The sequence below is a fragment of the Nyctereutes procyonoides genome, unplaced genomic scaffold, assembly GCF_905146905.1.
Source record: "Nyctereutes procyonoides isolate TBG_1078 unplaced genomic scaffold, NYPRO_anot_genome, whole genome shotgun sequence".
Taxonomy (NCBI): Eukaryota; Metazoa; Chordata; class Mammalia; order Carnivora; family Canidae; genus Nyctereutes; species Nyctereutes procyonoides.
The window spans coordinates 40,745,883-40,769,574 of record NW_026575043.1 but is presented as its reverse complement, the minus strand read 5'-3'; the positions used below and the strand labels follow the sequence as shown (position 1 = coordinate 40,769,574).

At 38.1% G+C, this 23,692-nt stretch overlaps 1 protein-coding gene across 1 annotated transcript in view; it reads left to right on the top strand.

The window, feature by feature from the left end:
• Positions 1-23,396, top strand: part of HORMAD2 (HORMA domain containing 2) — an 85,800-nt gene extending 62,404 nt beyond the window's left edge. The window contains exon 11 of the mRNA XM_055322832.1: positions 22,407-23,396. Coding sequence (XP_055178807.1) covers positions 22,407-22,511 — 105 coding nt within the window. The 3' untranslated portion in view covers positions 22,512-23,396. The remainder of the gene's footprint in view (positions 1-22,406) is intronic.
• Positions 23,397-23,692: the final 296 nt, after the last annotated feature.

Sequence of the window (23,692 nt, the reverse complement as noted above, 5' to 3'; positions counted from 1 at the left end):
ATGATAGCAAAAGGATCCAGGTTATATCACATGTTGTATTAGTTGTTAAATTTCTTTAGCTTCCTTTAGCTTAGAGCTGTTCCTCAGTCTTTTCTTGATTTTCATGACCTTGACATGTCTTTGTGTGTGTGTATTTGTTTTGTTTTTATTGAAGGATAGTTGACACACAATGTTATATTAATTTCAGGTGTATAATATACAATTCAACAAGTCTATACATTGTGCTACTTGACATGTTTTTATAGAATGGACCAGTTATTTTGTAGAATGTCCTTCAGTTTGGGTTTGTCTGATATTTCCTCATGATTAGATTCAGGGTATGAATCTTTTTCAAGAATACTGCAGAAGTGGTGCTGAGTACTTATTGTGTTTTCCTATCAAATGGCACACGATTTTGATCTGTCCATTATTGATGGATGTTTATTTTTGTCACTTGATTAAAGTGGTTTCTACCAAGCTTCTCTCTTCTGTAGTTATCTTCCTCCCTTTGTAATTTTAAGTAGTTTGTAGGGAAGTTCTTTGAAACTGTGTAAATCATCCTGTTTCTTACCGAACTTCTTATTCATTATTTATTTATATCAGTAGAGACTCATGCGTGCCTGTTTTATCCATTACTTAAGTATTGTTATTTATTTTGATATTCTCGTTGTCTCAGATTTTGCCAGTGGGAGCCCCTTCAAGTTGGCTTCAGTATTCTTTGAAATATCCCCTCAATTCTTTGAGTTCTTCCTTACATTCTGGTACATCAACTTGTTTCAGGCTCATCTTCTATTTTTCCCTGTTCCATCCCTGGAATCAGCCATTTCTACAAGGACACCTGGTTTTTTATTGGTTTCTTTTAGTAGCCAAGACATGGGCTCTCTCAGTGGATGAGCTAGAAAATATGTATATGAACACATGCACACACACACATACACATATATCTATATTTATGTCTCTATATGGAAATCCATGAGTTCACACATATACTGCCAATTCCAATCCAAAGCTATAGAAATCATTCTAGTTTTCTCACCTTCCATATTTGTAATTTCTTCTTCATTAGTGAGAAACCTGGCTTCCATTTATGCTTAACATACTTTATTAGTTCCCTCAAATGTAACCAAACTCCCATCCTCCTCAGTCCCCCCCCCTCCCGCACACATATAGATAACAATCTTACCCCTGAGGGCTCTGCCCCTCCTTCCTGGGGTCTTTTTCCCAAGTAGATGCAATGTCCTCTTCACCCTGCTCAGGGTGCCTGTCTTGCTCTGTTATACCTAACACTGGTGTTAACACTGAACTGTTCATCAAGGGATGGGAAGAAGAACTAAGGTCAATATTTTATTTAGAAAATGCCTTCTAAAAAAAAAAAAAGAAAATGCCTTCTAGTTAGTGTAGATTTGACTACAAATCTAGGGAAGGCTATAACATTTTTGTTCCCTTTCCCCTAACAAGGCATATATTATAATATTAATGAGTTTGAAATACCATAGCAATCAGAAGTCAAATTCATTTCTTAAAGAACACCCAACCTAGATCAATGTAAAACAAAACATCCCCATTAAAAATTTTTTTATTCTTTTCATCTTTTGTTCAAATGTTTTGGCTTATGGACACAGCCTCAGAATCACTATTAAGCACTAATGGTTATAATAAATTCATGAACCTCGTGTTTTGAAGATAGTGGTTTCTGATGCCAAAGGCCCTTGAATCAAAATTAATCTTTTAAAACTGAAAAATGCAAATATTTCATCACAATTACATTGCTGTCATTCAGTTATATCACAAGACTTTGCAAGGCAATGTCTACATTGAATTGATTGTCCTTTGAAACTTTACTGAAACTTCTTCAAGATTGCCCCTGATAACCATTTCACAGAGATGAAGCTGTGATGAGGAGTTAGGATATTGCCATCAAAGAGATTACAACCCCTGGAGACTAAAATGTTCCCAGGACAAAAATACCCAAGTTTGCCTCCAAATCCTTTAAAGATATAAACTAACCATTCCAAGAAGTAGCTTTCTCATTCCTACTCTTATTCCAAATTTTCGTTGTCTGAGAAAGGCGAATTTAGCCTTTCTTCTAAATCAAGATATGATATGACTGCACTTTTGTTTAATTCTAAGTCAAAACATTCCCAAACTCCCACTGCATTCCTGAGAAGCCCTAAATGCTGTTGAAGTGCTCTCATGGCCATGTCTCATTCCTTTAGAGAGCCAAGTACTCTCCATCTGTAACTTCTCCGAGGCTGTGAAAAGAGAACACAGCCTCCATGAGTGCTCTGACCAGGTGGGTCAGATTAGCTTTACAGTCCACTTACGAGGAAGCTAACAAGGCTCCTCTGTAGGTGTTTCAGTACACCTTACAAAATTGCTGATGACCTCATGAGCCAAAGAAAGCAGGTCTCACATTGTGGACTAAGCCTAAATATTAATACTACTTATATTTATGTAGTGTCTTTTTTCCAAGGAGCTCCAACCTCTTTACAGACATTATGTCATTAATCCTCAAAGCATCACTGTTCATACATGGCAAATATTACCCCCCTCCCTTTTTTTACTGTGATGGAAACTTGCAAGTCAGTGATGGAACCCAGCACCCTAGTTCTGAGTCTTTGCACTATATACCATGAAAACCAGATGAATAATTTTTCAAGCTTATTCATTGCTTCTTGGGTGGGATTTGAGAAGATGTCTGTTTGTATGCATTTCAATTTTCAGTGTCTCTAGGTTCTGTGTTCCTCTTTTCCTTCTTCATTTTAAGTTAAGCATTTTCAAGCATATGTAGTTCATCTTCCACTGTTGCGTTTACAGGAATACCAGAAGTTTATAGCTGAAATTTGAAATGAAAGGCTTTGTTATCAAATATGTAATCTGGCTTATCTCAGAGATACTTAATATTTTTCATACCCTAAGATAAGTTAGATTTTAAAAAGTCCCTTGGGCAGCTCAGGGCACATTTCATTTATAGCAACCACATATTCACCAAAATCAGGTAATATTCAACTAGATACAGCCAGTTTGTAATGAGTGATTAACATGTACCAGACAGGGTGCCAAACATTTTCAAATACTTGATCTTATTTTACATATGTAATATTCTATGAGAACTTGTTAGATTAAGTCTTATGGGTATGGAAACACTTTCTTAGAGTAGGGAAAGAAAAAAAGACACTAATAGAAATATGGCCTCAGCTGTTTTATCCCCCAAAAAAGAGCTCAATTAATTCTAATTCCCTTAGTGGAAATCCCCAACATAAATATTTCCGCAAAAAGGGAACATGTGGCTAAATTCTAAAAACCACCAGGAATTAGCTCAATACCCACGAACTTAAAAAAAAAAACCTAGAAAATTGGTTCCTGCATACTCAACAATTAATGCAAAGCACAAAAAGAACAAAACACAGCCATGTCTACTGATGATAAATATTTCTTGATTTCACTTAGACACTTCCTAATCAGGAATATTAGAATCAGGGATCCCTGGGTGGCTCAGTGGTTTAGCGCCTGCCTTCAGCCGGGGGCGTGATCCTGGAGTCCCCGGATCAGGTCCCATGTTGGGCTCCTGAAATTGATTTTTGTGTTTAAAGTTATGCCACTGTTGTCCCTAATTCCTGATTCTAATATTCCTTTTTTTTTTTAAAGATTTTATTTATTTATTCATGAGAGACACAGAGAGAGAGGCAGAGACACAGACAGAGGGAGAAGCAGGCTCCATGCAGAGAGCCCGACGTGGGACTCGATCCCAGCTCTCCAGGATCATGCCCTGGGCTGAAGTCGGCACCAAACCGCTGAGCCACCTGGGCTGCCCTACATCTTATCTTTTATATCACCCGCTGTCATGTTGTTTTCCAAATTGGTGGTTGTCTGTACGTTACTGAATTAGATAATGGCACTGAAAAGAAAGATATGGGGGGGGGAAATCAGAAAAATTCTTCTTAAATAAGGAGAAACTTTCAACTTTTACTCATTAAATTCTGAAAGCCTCAGAGTAAATATGTGCCAGATGCCTCGCAACAATAATACTCTTCCATTCTAAATAATATTCTAAATAAATGGTGTTTAATTTGAAACTGAGAAGCCCTTACCCTATCATGGAAAATCTTTATAGGTTGGAAAATATGTACAGTATGTCATACTTTTGATATATAATTTAGCCATATTTTAATTTAGCCATATTTTGTAGCATAGCTACACTGCAGTTTATACTCAACAACCTTTGGTTTTTAAGGAATACATTCATAACATTCTAAATGTTTGTTTTTTCTTGTCATAGGAAATGTTAGCTAAAAGGAATACCCTAACTCAAGTAAAAATTTAGTGATGGGGAAATTTAGAAAGTGGTAGTCAAAAAACTGATGTTTGTCCTAGCAGGGTTGCCATGCATAGTTATGTTGATTGTGTACTGCACAATCCCAGGGATACCTAAAACATAGACACACTGTAGATGAGCAATTCCTGGCACCCCTGATTAGTAAAGCTTTTGAAAATGTTTGTGTGTTTTTCTCTGGTTCACAACTAAAAACCAGTTGTAAGCTTCAGTGCAATTTTTATTAATATTCCTTACATTTTTGCGTGTGTGCAAGGTTTTAAACTTAGTTTTTCCTCTCCATATTGGCTCCGAAAGACTTCCCTGCTGACTGAGCTGCAGCATACTGGTCTGGCATTCTCCCAGCCCTAGGTTTTCCTGAGTCAGGGAAAACGTGTGCAGTTTGAGAGAAAGCTTGTCAGACGTGTTCAACGCCGTGGGCTAATTTATGAAGTCATTCCCCCTATTCTTCTTTTCCCTCTACATTCCTATAGCGTACTGCTTGTACCTTTATTTAGACCTTACTTCATCCTACCTGTGTTAGATGTTGGTTAGAGTTCATTGTTTACACATCTGTGTTCCTCACTACCTTGAAACACTGCTGTCCATCCCTATTGTGCCTTCCTGTTGCTCCCATCACCACTGCAACACTTAGCATGATGATATCTTGAATCTCTGCTTTCCTGACCCTCCTCCTTTACCCCTCCAGTCTTTGGTTCTCTTTCATTTCCTTTATTCAGGAGGAAATCATGTGGTGTCTACATGGGAAAGATAACTGGAGGCAATAGGAAGAAAAACCCACCTTTATATGATACGAGACCAGGAGTGACCCTGCAGATAGGTCTGTTATATGGTCAGAACCCTCCACTTCCTCATGTACTCATACTGTGGACAGGCCTGGTCCAGTTTTAATAAAACAATTATAAGAGAGTGATATTGGGAATTTTATAAGAGTTTAGTGGTGCAGTAGATTTCAAAATGAAAACAGTTTCTGGGAGGGTGTATAAGAAACTGAGAACAACGGTTGCCTTCTGGGGAGAATTGAGTGGTTCAGGTATGGCAAGGACAGTCTCACTGTCTGCCTTCATTTTACCTTTTAAACTTCTTACTATATGACTGTATTAGTTATTATTATAGAAATATAAAACCAAATACATGGAAGCAGGCAATTATATAACTAGATGTAAACTAAACTGATACCTTAGAAAATTCTGAGAAGATTCAATATGTTAAAAAAATAAAAGATCAGAAAGAGAGATATGATTATTTTTATTTTGTTTAGAAACTGAAAATGTTTCACCATTTACTAGAAAAGTAAAATAAAAAATTAAGTTTGGGGGTGTCTGGCTGGTTCAGTTAGTGGAACATGTGACTCGATCTCAGTGTTGGAAGTTTGCACCCCACATTGGGTGTAGAGATTACTTAAAAATTTAAAACAAATTAAGTTTAGGTGTTTGCCCTTCATGTAAAACTTATCTTTCCTCTCACCCAACTAGTTCTCTTTTGAGGTTTTCTTTTTCTTTTTTCTTTTTCCCTTCGAGTGAACTCAGGGCCAATTTTTTTTAATTTTTTTTATTTATTTATGATAGTCACAGAGAGAGAGGCAGAGACACAGGCAGAGGCAGAAGCAGGCTCCATGCACCGGGAGCCCGACGTGGGATTCGATCCCGGGTCTCCAGGATCGCGCCCTGGGCCAAAGGCAGGCGCCAAACCGCTGCGCCACCCAGGGATCCCCAGGGCCAATTTAAAGTGAAAATATGACTTCTGAGTGAATGTATCTTTGCCATTCTGCCTCCAGCTTGTATGGAAGAGCTATTGGAGGTTGGGAGCAGAGCCCCTACATGCCATCTACTTTACCCTCTCCTTCCTGCCAGAGAGATTAGGCAGTTATGAACTGAGATTTGAATATCACACCTACAGATATCTTCCATTTGAGACACTCTTCATACCAGAGTGGTCTTTTTCTGTTCATTTTATGGGACCTATCTCTACAATCATTTCTGTACTTACAGTTATACTACGTTCCTTTCAACACCTGCTAAAACACTTTATAGAGACTCAGATTCAAGCAGCTGACCTATATAGCAAATCTATAAGAAGCAAGGTATCACATTTCCAATTCTGTTTCTATTATCTCTTCATCTCTTTTTTGAAGAATCAGCAAACCCATGTCAAGTTTAGTACATCTAATAACACCATCATGCCATTGCCTGTAGGTTTTCTTCTACATGCCAAAAACTAAGAAACAGCTTTTTCATTTTTATAATTACTTCAAGTATGTGCTTGAGTGTGTTTATATGTATGTGTTTAAGTAAACTCTACCTCCAGTGTGGGGTTCAAACTCATGACCCTGAAATTAAGAGTTGCATGCTCTACCTACTGAGCCAGTGAGGCACCCCTGTTTATGTGTGTTTTATATGTCTGCCTTTGGCTACCACAGAATTAATAGTTGAATTACTCAGGCATTTGAAAATAAGAAAGTAACTGACATTCTTCTATTGAAAATATCTAATAATATTTTAGAATATTTTATAATTTATAAAGGTAAGCCAGATAAACTTGAAGTTTTTTAATGTTCTTTTTAAATTTTTAATAATGCACTTTATTTATTAATATACCCAAAATATTATAATTCTACCATGTAATAAATATGAAAAATTATGAAGATTATGTTTACACTCTTTATTTTCTATGCAGTCTGTTTTATGTTCCTTTATTACCTTTCTAGTTTACAAACAAAAATAGTTTCACAATGAAACTTTTATCATATTGAAATTAAGGAAAGCAAAAAGAAGAAATATTAAGCATGTTGATTATAAACATATCAAGTAAAAAAATTTTAACAGAATTAATAAGCAAATTAATATGGAACTTCATATTTTAAATATAACTTTATATAAGTTGCACATGAATATGTTCTCACAGATAATTCAAAAACTACCCATAAAGATATCCCATACCTTTAACTTTGCATTTAAAATGCACACACACACGTGCACGTGCATGCACAACACACGCACAAGATGTGCTGTCAAGTATGATAGCCACTAGCTACCTGTGGCTATTAAGTACTTAAAATGTGGCTAATTTGAGTTGAGATGTGCTGTAAGTGTAAAATATATACTGGATTGTGAAGACATAGTGTAAAATGGAAAGAATGTAAAGTATCTCAATAATTTTTACATTGATTACACATTGAAATAATATTTTTGGTATGTTGGATTAAATAAAAGCAATGATTGCAACTCTTTTTTTTTAAGATTTTATTTATTCACGAGAGACACAGAGAGAGAGAGACAGAGACATAGGAAGAGGGAAAAGCAGGCTCCCTGCAAGGAGCCCAATGTGGGACTTGATCCCCGATCCCAGGATTATGCCCTCAGCCGAAGGCAGATCCTCAACTGCTGAGCCACCGAGGGGTCCCAATGATTACAATTATTAATTTCGCATTTCTTTTCACTTTGTGTTGATTTTTCCTTTTTCCTTTAAAAAATATATTTACTAGAAAATTTGAAGTTATGTGGCTTGTATTTGTGTCTTAAATTCTTTTCCTTTTTTGTTTTTTATTTATTAATTTTTAAAGATTTATTTTTATCAGAGAGAGAGCACAGAGTGGGTAGGGGTAGTGGGAGAGGGAGAGAGAATCTGAAGCAGACTCCCCACTGAGCATGGAGCCTGATGTGGGACTTGATCTCATAACCTTGAGATCATGACCTGAGCCAACATCAAGAGTTGATGCTTAACTAACTGAGCTACCCAGGTGCCCCAGTTTACTTATTTTTTATTGTAATCTCTACACCCAATATGGGGCTCAAACTCATGATCCTGAGATCAGGAGTCTCATGCCTCTCTGTCTGAGCCTGCAAGGTGCCCCCATTCTTTTTCTTTTGAACAGTACTATATAAATATATATATGTACATATATGTGTATATACATATATACACATATATGTGTGCATATATTTGATTTTTGGACATTCAAAAAACACTGGGATACTGTCTTTTTCTGAAACTTGCTTTTTTCTCTTAACATATGTCTTGGAGATTTTTTCTATTTTAGTGTACATAGATTAACCTCACTCTTTTTAACTACTGCATAGCATTCCTTAATAGTAAAGATTTGGTGTATTTCCATTATCTGCTATTACTGGAGCACTTAAATTGTTTTTGCTTTTCCTTGGGAACATTATTTTAGGGAATGTCTCCCTGTGAAGGCATATGGAAAACATTTCTCCAGAGTAGTTGCCTGGGGTTCAGAGGATATGTCATTTGAAGTTTTTGTAGATCATTCAGATTGTCCTTTTCAGAGATACTACCTCCACAAGAAATAGTTTTTCCTTTACAGTTTCATCTTTTTTTTCTCTCCAAATATGTATTTATTTATTTGAGAGAGAGAAAGAGAGTGCATGCATGTGTGCAGATGAGCAGGGGAAAGGGACAGAGGGAGAGAATCTTCAAGCAGACTCCCCACTGAGCATGGAGCCTGATGTGGGGTTTTATTCCATGACCCATGAGATCAGAACCTGAACCAAAACTAAAAGCTAGACACTCAACTGAGTGAACCACCTAAATAATCTTTTTAAAAATTATCTTTAAGAAAAAAATGCCACCTTTTGGGATGCCTGGGTGGCTCAGCGGTTGAGCACCTGCCCCTGGCTCAGGGCGTGATCCGTGGTCTCAGGATCAAGTCCCACATCAGGCTTCCTGCCTGGGGCCTGCTTCTCCCTCTGCCTGCATCTCTGCCTTTCTCTCTGTGTCTTTCATGAATAAATAAATAAAATCTTTAAAAAAAAGGAAAAGAAAAATATCACTTTTTAAAATTGTAGTAAAACATAAATAACATAAAATTTATTTATAATTTTACCTATTTTTATTTGGAAAGATTTTATTCATTTATTTGACAGAGATAGAGCACAAATGGGGAGCATCAGGCAGGGGGAGAGGGAGAAGCAGGCTGCCCTCTGAGCGGAGAGCCCAACATGGGGCTCGATCCCAGGACTCTGGGACCATGACCCAAACTGAAGGCAGATGCTTAACTGACTGAACCACTCAGGAGTCCCCATTTTAACTATTTTTAATGTACAGTTCAATAGCATTAAGTTCATTCCCATTGTTTTAGAACCATCACTACCATCAGTCTCCAGAACTTTTTCATCTTCCCAAACTGAAGCTTCATACCTATTAAATAACTCCCTATGTCTCCCTAGCCCCTGGTAACCACCATTCTGCTTTCTGCCTTTATAAATTCAACTAGGTACCTCATATAAGTGAAGTCATACAATAGTTATTCTCTTGTATCTGGGCTTATTTCACTTAGCTTAGTATCCTCAAGGTTCATACATGTTGTAGCATGTGTCAGAATTTCCTTCAATTTTATGACTAAATAATATTACATTATCTGTGTATGCTGCATTTTGTTTACCAATTCATCCACTGATGGACATTTGGGTTGCTTCTACCTTTTGCCTATTGTGAATTATGCTGCTGTTGACATGGGTGTACAAATAGCTGTTTAAGTTTCTGCTTTTGGTTCTTTTAGATATGTACCTAGAAGTGGAATTGCTGGATCATATGGTAATTCTATCTTTAATTTTATCAGGAATTGCCATACTATTTTCTCTCTTTTTAATTTTTTTATTTATTTGAGAGAGAGAGAGAGAGAGAGAAAGTGAGAGAGAACACAAGAAGGAGGAAGGAAGAAGCAGACTCCCCGCTGAGTAGGGAGCCCCATGTGGGACTCGATCCCAGGGCCCTGAAATCATAACCCTAGCTGAAGGCAGATGCTTAACCAATTGAGCCACTGAGGCACCCCTTTTCTTTTCTTTTTTTTAATTTTTATTTATTTATGATAGTCACAGAGAGAGAGAGAGAGAGAGAGAGAGGCAGAGACACAGGCAGAGGGAGAAGCAAGCTCCATGCACCGGGAGCCCGACGGATTCGATCCCGGGTCTCCAGGATCCCGCCCTGGGCCAAAGGCAGGCGCTAAACCGCTGCGCCACCCAGGGATCCCTCTTTTTTTTTTAAGATTTTATTTATTTATATGTAAGAGAGAGAGAGAAGGAGCAGGGGGAGGGGCAGAGAGAGAGACACAAGCAGACTCCCCACTGAGCGCAGAGTCTGGTAGGTGGAGGCTTTATCCCAGGACCCTGAGATCATGACCTGAGCCAAAGTCAGATGTTCAACCAACTGAGCCACCCAGGCACCCCCATACCATTTTCGATAGTAGCTGTATCATTCTACATTTTCGCCAGCAACGCTAAGAGTTCCCAGTTTCTCCATGTCATCTCCAATACTTTTCTTTGCCTTTTTTTTTCTTTAAGATTTTATTTATTTATTTGAGAGAGAGAGAGAGAGCATGAGCAGGGGTGGAGAGGGAGGTTTGGTGAGGGGCAGATGAGAGGGAAAAGCACACTCCCTGCTGAGGAGAGAGCCTGATGCAGGGCTTGATCCCAGGACCCGGTGATCATGACCTGAGCCGAAGGCACTTAACCAACTGAGCCACCCAGGCACCCATCCAATACTTTAATTTTCTGTTTGGTCCTTAAAAAAAATAATAGCCATCCTAATGGGTATGAAGTAGTATCTCATTGTGGGTGTTTTTTTTTTTTAATTCATGAGAGACACATAGAGAGGCAGAGACATAGAAACAGGTTCCCTGAAGGGGAGCCTGATGTGGGACTCGATCCAGGTGCTCTCATTGTGGATTTGATCCTAATAATTAGTGATGTTGAGAATCTTTTCATTTGCTTCTTGGCTATTTGTGTATCTTCTTTGGAGAAATGCTTATTCAAGTCCTTTGCCCAGTTTTTAATCAGGTTGTTGTTTTGTTGTTGTTGAATTGTAGAAGTTCTTTATATATTCTGGATATTAATCTCTTATCAGATATAATTATTTGCAAATATTTTCTCTTATTTCATGGGTTATATATCCACTTTTGATAGTATTATTTGATGGACAATTTTAATTTTGATAAAGTCCAATTTACCTATTTTTTCTTCTGTTGCTTCTGTTTTGGTGTCATATCTAAGAAATTCTTGCCAAATCCAATGTCATGAGCTTCCCCTCATGTTTTTTTTCTGTGAGTTTTGTGGGTTTAGCTCTTATGTTTAGATGTTCAATACTTTTTTTTTTAGCTTTTCTTTTTTTAAAAAAAAGATTTTTGGTGTCTGTGTGTTTTAAGATATTTTATTTATTTATGAGAGAATGCACAAAGGGTGGGGAACAGCAAAGGAAGAAGAAGAAGCAGACTCCCTGCTGAGCAGGGAACTGAAACCCAACTTCACTCAGGGCTTGATCCCAGGACTCCAGGATCACAACTTGAGCTGAAGGCAGATGCTTAACCAACTGAGCCACCCAGGCACCTTATTTATTTATTTATTTTTAAAGTAAACTCTATGACCATCATAGGATTTGAACTCACAACACCGAGATCAAGAGCTACATGTTCTACTGATTGAGCCATCCAGATGCCCCTTTTCAATCCATTTTGAGTAATTTTTGTATGTGGTGTAAGGATCCAACTTCATTAGTTTACATGCAGATAGTCAATTTTCTCAATACCATTTGTTGAAAGACTTTCTTTTCCCCATGAATGCTCTGGACACCCTTGTTGAAAATCATTTGGTCAAGTGTATTTCTGGTCTCTCCATTCTATTCCTTGGCCTATCTGTCTTTACACCAGTACAACATGTTTTGATTGCTGTAGCTTTGTAATAAGTTTTGAAATTCAAAGTGTGAGTATCCAAAGGCCTCCCAAATTTGTTTTTCTTTTCAAGATAGTTTTGGTATTTTGCGAAGCTTTGAAATTCCATTGAATTTATGAATGGATTTTCTATTTCTGCCCAAAAAAGTCACTAGGATTTTCACAGTGATTGTTCCCAATCTGTAAATATCTTTGTGTAGTATTGACATCTTAACAATATTGAGGGATCCCTGGGTGGCGCAGCGGTTTGGCGCCTGCCTTTGGCCCAGGGCACGATCCTGGAGACCCAGGATCGAATCCCACGTCAGGCTCCCGGTGCATGGAGCCTGCTTCTCCCTCTGCCTGTGTCTCTGCCTCTCTCTCTCTCTCATTCTGTGTGACTATCATAAAAAAAAAAAAAAAAAAAAACAATATTGAAATCTCCAATTTAGACACATGGGATGTCTTTCCATGGTTTTATTATTTTATATCTTGCTTGAAAAGGTCTTTCCAATGCTGAAGTTATAAGCAAAATTTTCTATATTTTCTTCTAATAAGTTTATAAGCTTTGCTTTTTACTTTTTCCTTCTTAAATTAGCTGGGTCTTTTTTTTCTGGTGTGAGAATGTTTTCCCATTGTATTGATACTACTTAAATTTTCTGCCCTTTCCTGCTAATTTGAATGCCACTTTTATCTAAAAGTAAAGCCTCATACGTACATAGGTTTGTTTTCTGACTTGCTATTCTATTTCACTTTTCCATATGTCTACTCCTATATTACTGCTGTCATGTGTTAATTAACATTGTATTATGTTTTGTTATCTGGAAGGGCAACTCCTTTCCCCTCGGAGTTCTTTTATTTTTTTATTTTTTAAGATTTCCTATACATTTTCTCCTCTGGGTGACTATTAGAATCAGCTTACTAAGTTCCAACAAACATACTACTGGAATTTTGATTGGGATTACACTGACTTGATAAAATAATCTTGGGAAAATTTACATTTTTACATTTTGCTTCTGTATTCCTATTGTCACCATGGTCCCAAGGAAACTTTCTGTTTGCTTAGATTATATCCAGATTGCCACTATAAAGCAATTGTGTCCTATAGAACTTTCTGTGTTGATGAAAATGTTCTATATCAGTGATGTGTAACGTGGGTACTGAACACTTGAAATGTGGCTAATACAATTAAGAAACTGAATTTTAAATTTTATTTAATTTTGATTAATTTAAATTTAGATGGTCACATGCAGCTAATGGCTACTGTAATAGTGCAGCTTTAGGCTATATGAACAACTATGTAATTGAACACTTTCATAGATAGTAGAGGTAGGTAACAAAAGAGCTATTGACACCTATTGTGTGAAAGACACTGACGAAGGCATTGCAGTGCAGAGAGCCTAAAAACTGTAATATTAATACAAATGAATTCCTAAAGAACTTAAACCCAAATCCATGTAAAGGAAAAATTGTTTACAAACATTTACGCGGTCAGAAAAACACAATTACAAAAACATGATGTGGAGATTTGCTCAAGAAAGAAAGGTCATAGCATATTAAAGGAGTTAGGAAAGTCTGGATGAAATACTTTTAGAGATTGACCTTGAAGGAATTATTCAAACTTTAAAAGAGAATAAGTCACAGAAGATTTCTGTTTTCTGAAGTGCAGGAAATAGTGAAGAGGGAAAAGAATGAGGTGTGTTTGGAGAATGTAACTATTAGTTTCATAGGACTGCTATAACAAATTACCACAAATTATATGGCCTAAAACATTACAACTCTATTCTTTCACTAGAGGCCAGAAGTCCAAAATCAGTGTCAGTGGCTGACATCAAGGTGTAGGCACAAATTCCTTCTGGAGACTCTAGGGGAAATTCTGTTCTTTGCCTCTTTTCAGTTTCTGGTGGCTGCTGGCATTCCTTAGCTTATGCCCATATCACTCCAGTCTCTGCTTAGGAGGTCATGTTGTCGTCTTTGTGTTCAAGTTTCTCTCTTATAAGGATACATGTGATTATATGTAGAGTCTACCTGGGTAATACAGGATAACCTCTCTATCTCAAAATCATTAATCATATCTGCAAAGATCTGCCCCCCCTTTTGTCCATATAAAATAATGTTCATAGGTTCTAAGGATTAGGACATGGACATATATTGGCAGCTCATTTTTCAGCCTCCTAATCCAGCCCACCAACAATCCAGTTTTGCTAGAGTAGAGGATGCCTGTGGCAGTAGGAATGGCAACAGCTGTCAGTCACTGAATGACTTGTATATGTGTGGTGCTGCATCTGTGCTATTCCATTTACTCATTACAAGAATTCTGTGTAGGCATTAGATGAGAGAAGAATCTAAGGTGATTATGTTTTCCACCTTTGATGACTGGGAAATGGTGATTAATAGAAATTGAAAAGTTATGAGGAAAAATTGGTTACAAAGGAAAAAAATGAACTCAGCTTTGGCTGTCTTTACTTTAAGGTCCTGTTAGGTTATGCCAAAAAAGAGTCAACCCCAGGAGAAGACTAAGAACTCTGAATAGAGATCTCCTGCAATTTCCGACTTTTGTTTTCCCCTTTAGGATGAAGAAATTAATTGTAAGGATCACTAAATTCGAAATCAGGAGACCTGGGTTCAAGACTTCCACTTAATAACTGTGAGAACTGAATAAGTCATTTGACTTCTCTGAGCTTCAGTTTCCACAACTGTAAAAGAGGAATAAAAACCCCTCCCTGCACTCACACAGTTATTTGTAAGGAATAAATGAGATCATATTTGTGATGCTCTTAGTGCAATATATGGTCTATTGTAAGCATCCAAATGTTTGTAAAAAGCAAAATTATTAATATGTCAAACAAATATTTTAATTTTGAGGTTATATATATTATAGCTATCCAGATCTTAGCAACAGTTTATATTAGCTTTAAATGTCTCTTTATTGGCTGCCTTTCTCATTGTTCAAACTTTCAACACTTAAGTATCTTAAGCACCACCCAAGACCAATTCCCTCCCTAAGTGGATGACCTAAATTCTACTTTGTAGAAATAATTATGGCCATCAAATATGAATCATTCAACTTCCTGTTCCTATATATAAAAATGTACTATATCTATATCCACTTTTACTTCCTCCCAGACCTCAAGTAATATCCCATCTTTTGTCCAAAGTGAATATATCTTTCTGTATGTCCTCTTGATGCCGTTTCCTCCACCCTGAGCTCCACGTCGCATAATAAGTACCCTGGTGGACATCTTCATTTGGATATCTCACTCCCAATTCAGAATCTCGAAAACAGTCAATTATTTCTCCATCCATCCTCCCCACAATGTTCCCACCACTCACCCCTGGACCTTCCTCTATTTCTTATCTTGTCAATGCCATTACCAGAAACTTGGATAATTTTTGTCATTTTTTTACTCATTTATTTGCTATCCCTGTATTCATTTCAGTGAATGGTTAAGTCATGTTAGGGTTTGGATTCAGGCTTTCATTCTCTCTGTCCTCAGCCCTCTGTCTTATTAGTCCTCTCCTCTCTGACTTCACTGTTGCTCTCATTATTGCTCAGATCAATTCTCTTCTGAAGTAGCCTCATTGCTTTTTGTCTCGTCTCATTCCTTCCAGTGTACCCTTTACTGTCATAGGGATCTGTCTAAAACAAATCTGCTTTTAGAATCTTTCCATGACATTTCAATACAGTACAAAGTCCAAACTTCATGCACTCATCCTTTGTCACTCATTCTCCTATCCAAGTACCAGGCACAACTCTGCTTAGTTTCTGAGATCAGACGAGATTGGGCGCATTCAGGGAAGTCTGACCATAGAAAGTCCAAAATTCAGAGAAGGACATTGTCTGATCCAGCCCACCACACTATCCCCTTTCTATTAGTCCCACTGAACTATTCCCAATTCTCCATAGGTATTCTGCTTTCTAATCCCGTGCCTGTGCTCCTTTTGTCTAGAATGTTCTCCTGGCAACTTCAATTTCTTTTTTTTTTTTAATTTTCATTTTACTTTTTTTGGGGGTGGCATTCTGAAATCTTTTTTTTTATTGGAGTTCAATTTGCCAACATAGAGCATAATACCCAGTGCTCATCCCATCAAGTGCCCCCCTCAGTGCCCATCACCCAGTGACCCCCACCCCCCACCCACCTCCCTTTCCACTACCCCTTGTTCGTTTCCCAAAGGTAGGAGTCTCTCATGTTCTGTTTCCCTTTCTGATATTTCCCACTCATTTTTTCTCCTTTCCCCTTTATTCCCTTTCATTATTTTTTATATTCCCCAAATGAATGATACCATATAATGTTTGTCCTTCTCCGATTGACTTATTTCACTCAGCATAATACACTCCAGTTCCATCCACATCGAAGCAAATGGTGGGTATTTGTCATTTCTAATGGCTGAGTAATATTCCATTGCAACTTCAATTTCTAATGCCATTTGCCTGGTGAATGTTTGCTCATCTTGCACTATTTAGTGCAAACTTTACATCCCTTTTGAAGCCTCATCAGGCTTCCGCAGGACGAGCTAATAAGATCTTCTTGGAACCTCTGCTGTACCTTATACATGACTATCATTTCATCTGTAATCAGTTTGTTTCTCCCTACCAGACCCACATACTTGGAGTGTGCCTTGAGCAGCTTTGTATTTTTAGTGCTTAGCACAATATCTGGCACAGAGAAGGTGCCCCCAAAGTTTTGTTGAATAACTGAATTAATTCTAGAGCTCTTAAAGCTATATGATGCTTTAGAACATATGGAGAAAAGAAGAATTCATGTAATAATAACTTTTGGAGATTAATGGAAACACATGGTTATGACTCTAAGGAGAATACATATTTACCTCCTAAATAGCCATGGTCCAGAACCCTGGTGATAAATTTCAGGAAGTCAAGAAAGCAAATGAATGGGCAAACCCTTCATAAGCCCCAGTAAAACATGAGACATTTCCCAAGATAAAAGAGAGCTCCCAGATCTGCTGGAGTTGGAGGGAAGAATTTCTTACTGCTCATTCATCTCAGTGTTAACTTGAGCTACATTTATGCTAATAGTATTTATTTTGTAATCACTGTTGATTTACCTTTCATTGTGCCAAAAAAAAAAAGATAAATATTAAGGAAGAGGAACCAAAACTAACATCACAGCTATAACTTATTTATAGGGGCACACACCCTCTCTGAACCATAAAATTTCTTGATCTGGGAACTTCCAAATCCAAAGATTCCATGCTTAACACTTGATTATAAATCTATACTGGTAAAGACTAGTTTTCTAAAGGGAAAACATTTTGTCAGATATGACCTGACAAATAATTTTAAAGTAAGCAAAATTCACTGCACTCTCATCTCACCCCAGGCACATAAAGTACTTACAGTATTTCCTGCTTGCCTGGGGCTGCCTCCTCCCCCTTGGCTCCCCACACAGATCTACCTCCTAATGCAAAGTACTGCACCCTGAACTGCTCTGTCTATATTGAAACTTATCTGTCTGCTTTCCAAAGCCTGTCAAGGCCTGCTTTCAGCAGGCTGCCACTCAGAGACTGTTTGATGAGTTAATTTACACTAACATCATATTGAGTAATAATTCCAGGGGAATTTGTATTTTAACAGGAGTATATTGGATAAATAACAACCCTAAAAGCCAATCTAATAAAGGGATATTTCTCACTGTCTCATATATCTTCCATGTCTTTTCATGATTCAGTATCTTTAAACATGCTGAACCTTCTTACTAGAATGACCTTTCTTACCCAATTGGCTCCCTCACCATCTCCAGATTGGTGAACTCCTACTCATTATTTAAGACCCAGCTCAGTGTCCCTCTTTTGCTAAGAAGGCTTTTCTACATTTCCCAGGCTGAATTGGTTACTCCCTCTTATTATTATTTTTTTAAGAGATAGGGATGGGTAGAGGAAGAAGAAGAGAATCATAAGCAGGCTCCATACCTGGCACAGAGCCCAACATAGGGCTTGAACTTAAAACCCTGAGATCTTCACCTGAGCTGAAATCAAGAGTCAGATGCTTAACCAACTGAGCCATCTGGGTGCCCTCCTCCTTCTTGACTTTTTTTTTAATGTTTTATTTATTTATTTGAGAGAGAGAGAGAGAGAGAGAGAGAGGCAGAGACACAGGCAGAGGGAGAAGCAGGCTCCATGCAGGGAGCCCGACATGGGACTCGATCCTGGGTCTCCAGGATCACACCCTAGGATGCGGGTGGTACTAAACCACTGCGCCACCAGGGCTGCCCCTCCTTCTTGACCTTTATAAAATGTTGTATACTTGCTGTCTCGATTTCTTTTATTTTTTATGTACTCTTCAAGTGACTTCAAGGTGACTTCTGCCCCCACGAATTCAATGCACTTAATAACCTCCATGCGGTTAAATCAAGTGGATATATTTCTGTCTCCATCTTTCTTGACCTCTCAGCAACTGACACTACTGACCACCACCATTATCTCTTTTAGTTTCTCCACTCCTTCTTAGGACTCTCTTCCCTTGGCTTTTACTCTTCTTTTATCTCTCTTCCTTAATCTCCTTTGTTGGTTTATGTTCCACCTAATCTAAATGTTAGAGTTCCTTAAGGCTATGTCCTGGCCCTTTTCCTTCTCATGTTCTGATCTCCCAATAAGCAAACTCTTCCCCACCCCTGGCATTAATTAGCTTCCATATGCTGATGACTCTCAATTTTACATCCTCATCCCAGACCTCTTTCCTGGGCTCTAGACTTCCATATATAGCTGCCTATTCAATATGTCCACTTGGGGTTTCACATGTGCTTCAAATTTAGCAAGTTCAAAACTTCCATTGTTCTTTACCTAAGAGAACAATACCTTCATCCTTGAAGTTAGATAACTAGAAGCTGGGAGTCACTATTGACCTGCCTACCTGTTCTTTACTGTCATATCCAGTTGGCCATCCTTCTGACTTTACCTTCTAAATTTTTTTCTCAGTATTGACTTCTCTTTATCTGCCCTGTCACCCAAGTTATCACCGGACTACTACAACAGTGTGACTCATCACCCTGTGTCCACTTGTTGCTTCCAGTACCTTTCTACACTGCAGGCAGAGTACTCTTTGAAGAGTACTTCATCCATTTATTCATTGAGAAATATTTGTTGACCTCCCACTGTGTGTAAGTCATGACCAAGACAGGCATGTCCCTGATCTCCTGGAGCTCTATTAAGAACTTATGATTGGGGGACCCTTACCTAAATGTAGGGAACATTTCTTTGAGGAAATAATTTTTCACCTGAATCTAAAGAATGAGTATGAATTTACTAAGCAAAGAGATTGAGGAGAAAGAGCATTTTAGGTAGAAGGAACATCATGCGCAAAGGTCTAGAATCAGGAAGAAATCAGCTATGAGAAAACAGAGAGAGTGACAGGTCAAGTGAGGAGGTGAGGGTGGTATTGCTGGGCAGAGCCAGGCTTTGGGGGGTGGTGGTTCTAACAGAGGTATTCATGGGCTTGGTAGCCCCCTCAAACAGGCTGCCACAGTGGATGAGTGTGTGAGTTGCAGGTGTGAGCATTCTGAGGAAAGAGGACATAGCCTTCATCAGGGTCTTATAGCCAACGTGTGACACCTCTCCCTCCCTAGAAATGTAAGGAATCACTAATGGTATATGGAAAAGCCAAAGTATCGACTTTGGACTTTGTCCTAAAAACAGTGAAATGTCTTTGGAAATTATTAGGCCAAAAAAGTAACATGGCTGAATTGTCAAATCCACACAGCAGGGATTTTTATTTCCTTTGTTTACTGATGTTTCCCAAACACCTACAACAGTACCATGCACAGAGCTGACAGTCAAGAAATAATTGCTGGATGAATGAATGTCTGTTGTGGCTCTTTTCTATTATGTTGTATTGCATTATGTTATACTAATGTGTTTAATGCCTCTTCCTATAATACTTGATCTCTGAAAATGACTGTGTTTTATTCATCTTTATATCACTAGAGATATGGTCCGAGTGCCTAGCACAGTGCCTGGCTTAAATTCAGCTTCAAAATGCACTCATTCATTCAGCCAGTAATTTAAGAGCACCTACCAGGTGCCAGGAACTGGGACTACAAAGATAACTAAGATATTGTGGCTAACCGAAAGGGGTTTATCTCTGGATGAGGAGACTAGTAAGTAGGCCTTATAATACCATGTAGTAAATGCCACAAAAGGAGTAAGAACAGAACACAGCCCTAGAGATGTCATGAAGGCCAGTAGGCAGAGGAAACTCCAGGGCTGACCCTGGGCCTGGTGAGGAAGGGAGAAGCAGAGCATATGAGTGGGTATTAAGGGCAAAGTCCAGAGGGAAGTGTGCAGGGCCCTTTTGGAGATCTGCAAACTTCAGGGCTTTTTCCAGATGTATTCCTGAGGCTCTATTGGTAAGTGGATCACAGTAGCCTCTTGTTAATCTATATAAAGGAACACTCTAAAGGCTAGCTGTTTAAAATATAATATGACATGCATTAGAAATCACTTGATGATCATCCATTGTTGCTCACATCACGCAGGTAATCTGTCTAGACTGCCTGATCACGGGCCCTTTGCTTGCCTGGTTGGCTTTGGCATCAAATATGCAAACTCAGCCATTTGGAATACACCCCAAAATGTTTGTATGGATAAATTTGTTTGTTTATATAGTTCATATAGATTATTCATCTATGTTAGAAAGTGTCCCTTGACTGATCACATACTTGCTTTTGAACCCACTAGTTTCCCATAAACCTTTGAGAGTTCCCAGGCCTCACCTGTTACCTTGAGATTGTATACATTATTAAAGATGTTTTGATTAACTCATTGCAATAAACTTACAGTTCTTAAACTTATAATAAAACTCTGGTTTACTTTTGAGTCAAGAAGACAGAGAAAACAAAACTACTAAACCATCAGACCAACTTGTCGTTTGAGGATTTGTACATCCATCTTCCTTTCTTCTTTTTTTTTCATCTCCCTTTTTTTTTTTAAAGATTTATTTATTTATTAGAGAGAGAGAGAGGCAGAGACACAGACAGAGGGAGAAGCAGGCTCCATACCGGGAGCCCGATGCGGGACTTGATCCCAGGACTCCAGGATCGCGCCCTGGGCCAAAAGCAGGCGCTAAACCACTGAGCCACCCAGGGATCCCCGGCCACCCAGGGATCCCCGGCCACCCAGGGATCCCTTTCATCTCCCTTTCTTCTCAGTATACCCAGACTTGATCGAAGTGAGGGAAATTTCATTTGAACAGAAAGCATGCCCAAGCAACATTTCTAGAAAAACTGAATTTTACCAAGTGCTTTTCTTACAGTCACACTGTAACAAATTCATCTCCTAGATAAAGAAATTGGTTTTTGTGCTTGGTTTTATGTTGCTATTTCTTTTCCTTTAAAACAGACCATTTCAAACTTTTACATATCTAAGCCAAACAGTTATTTGATGAACAGTTCTATTTATTTTCTCAGAGTTTCAGTCTTCTCTCTATATAATCGATGTCTTAGTTTAAGCCAAAGAGAATTTGTGGTTTCTGAGATCTGAAATTCAAATGCATTTTAAAATAAAAGAAAATCAGTGATTAAATTAGCTGTCTGTAGATCCAGTCTTTGGTACTTAAGTGCTTTATTGACATTTCCACTATTTTGTAGTAGTAACATATCAATAGTAACAATAACCTGTATCTATAACAGAAAAAAAGGGTAATGTTGGAAACTTTACTAGATATCCTGACCAGCCTTGCTTAAAAATATCTATTTTATTCCATTTTCCTACCAAAGAAAGAACAGAGGATATTGAAAACCCTTTCCTCCCATCTAGTGGCTGGAAAATATAAAAACTCTATGTGTTTCTAGGAATTTTAGGCATTAGGGATTGTCTGACAGATTATAATACAATCATTTGTTTACTTAGTTAAGCAAAAATAAATTTAAAAATCTTTACCAAAGCTGAGCCCAATGGGAAAATATATATATCTATGATGATTCACTAACTCTCCTTTAATCAATAACATAAACTTCTCTTCAAGCAGAAAGAAGAGCCATGGTCCTTCCTAATTCATTAATCTGAACATATGATAGAAAGGATAAGGCCGCATATTTCTGATAACTGAAATTGGGACCTCAATTATATTTGTTTCTAAAGCAATCAGAGCCCTAGATCTCTCCTGACCCTTAATTGCTCCTTATTGGCCCCATACCTTGACAACTCTTCCTTTAAGAGTTGAATGTCCTGAATCAAGAGAGCCAAGAAACTGTCCCTGAAACTGGCTGCCTCCAGGGGACCTCAGCTCCTGAAACTTGGAATATGAGACTCTGATACTGGCAGCAGGGCCTCTATGTAGGGCCAAACCAGCCCACAGGAAAGCAGGTTTGGATCCGTTATGCAGCTAGAGGGATTAATGCTTGGTCTACCTGTCTTGTATATGCCTTGTGCAGACGTCAAAACCTCTCCTGAATTGTGCCTCTCTGGTGATTCTCACAGATTCAAAGAATGAATTTCGCGTACAGTCAGCAAAGTTCTGAGAGCTCCAGGAAGAAGAGGAAGGTCAGCGAACCAGTGAAAGCCTTCATCCCTGACAGAAAATGAAAGTTAGATGCCTTCGCTGCATTTATTCTAAAATAATTTTATTTTGCAACAAACATGCATGAAGTATCTTAATTAGGAAAGTAAGTTCAAAAAAAAAAAAAAAAAAGGAAGGAAAGTAAGTTCCTATCACCAAAACCTTTAACTAAATTTGTTGCTCAACTTTTTTAGTCAGTTTACTAAGTGCTAAATTACTGGGTAGGACATGGGTTCACTTTGCCACAAGGAAACAAGGTCACCAGGGCTGCCTTGGGATAGCATTACTTCAAGGCTGAGTTAGAGACGAGACACCCTTTATATTTGTAAAAGAACCACAGCAGCTATTTTGAAAAGAAATAAGCTGTTGTTCTCAAAGGAGGAGGATTTTCTTTGCATAACTAAACTCCCCAGGTATTTAGTCTACTGTGAAATGTTGTAACTTGTTGTAACCCGTATACTGGAATCCCTCTATAGCTTTATTAGAATTCCCACAGAATTACATAGGATGTATGTGGTGGTGCTTATGCAGGTGTGATTTTTTTATGTTAGCTTCAATCACGAGATTGATCAGCTAAGTGTTGAACCAAAATGTACTCTCCCTGTAAAGTTTCTCAAATCTGGCCCTACGTCCTGCTCTGTTGGCCACCTGAGACAAGCAATAGGCTGCAGTGCAGGAGCCTGGCTCCCTTCTTAAGGCCTACATTGAATGCTTCCCAACAAACACTTCAGTTTATCATTCTGTTACCTGCAGATGATGTTATTAGTTCCCTTCATATTCTGGGAGAATTTTGATAGACTTGATGATTATTATTAGATGAACAATAAATGACTTAAAAGTGTTTTTATTATTTAATAACATGGAATTTAATAATTTAATGTAAATGGATAGGACCAATAGGTTAAATGTTGAATGCATGTGCTTTCCAGTTGAATAAAACCAAGACACAAAGTATTTTTTTACTCATATTTTTTTTTTCACTTAGTTTGGTGTTTCTACAAATGTAGTAAGGATAATTGCACCTGGAATGCTTATTACAATACAGATTACTGGGCCTGTTTCATTTCTTCTAAATCAAAATTTCAGGGGGTGGGATCCTGTGGAGAATTCCCAGGATTCTAATGCACGCAAAAGAACCCTGGACCTCTGACACAGACTAAGAGGAGAACCTCTGGGGCCAGACATGTACTTTAGCCAGGAGAAGGCT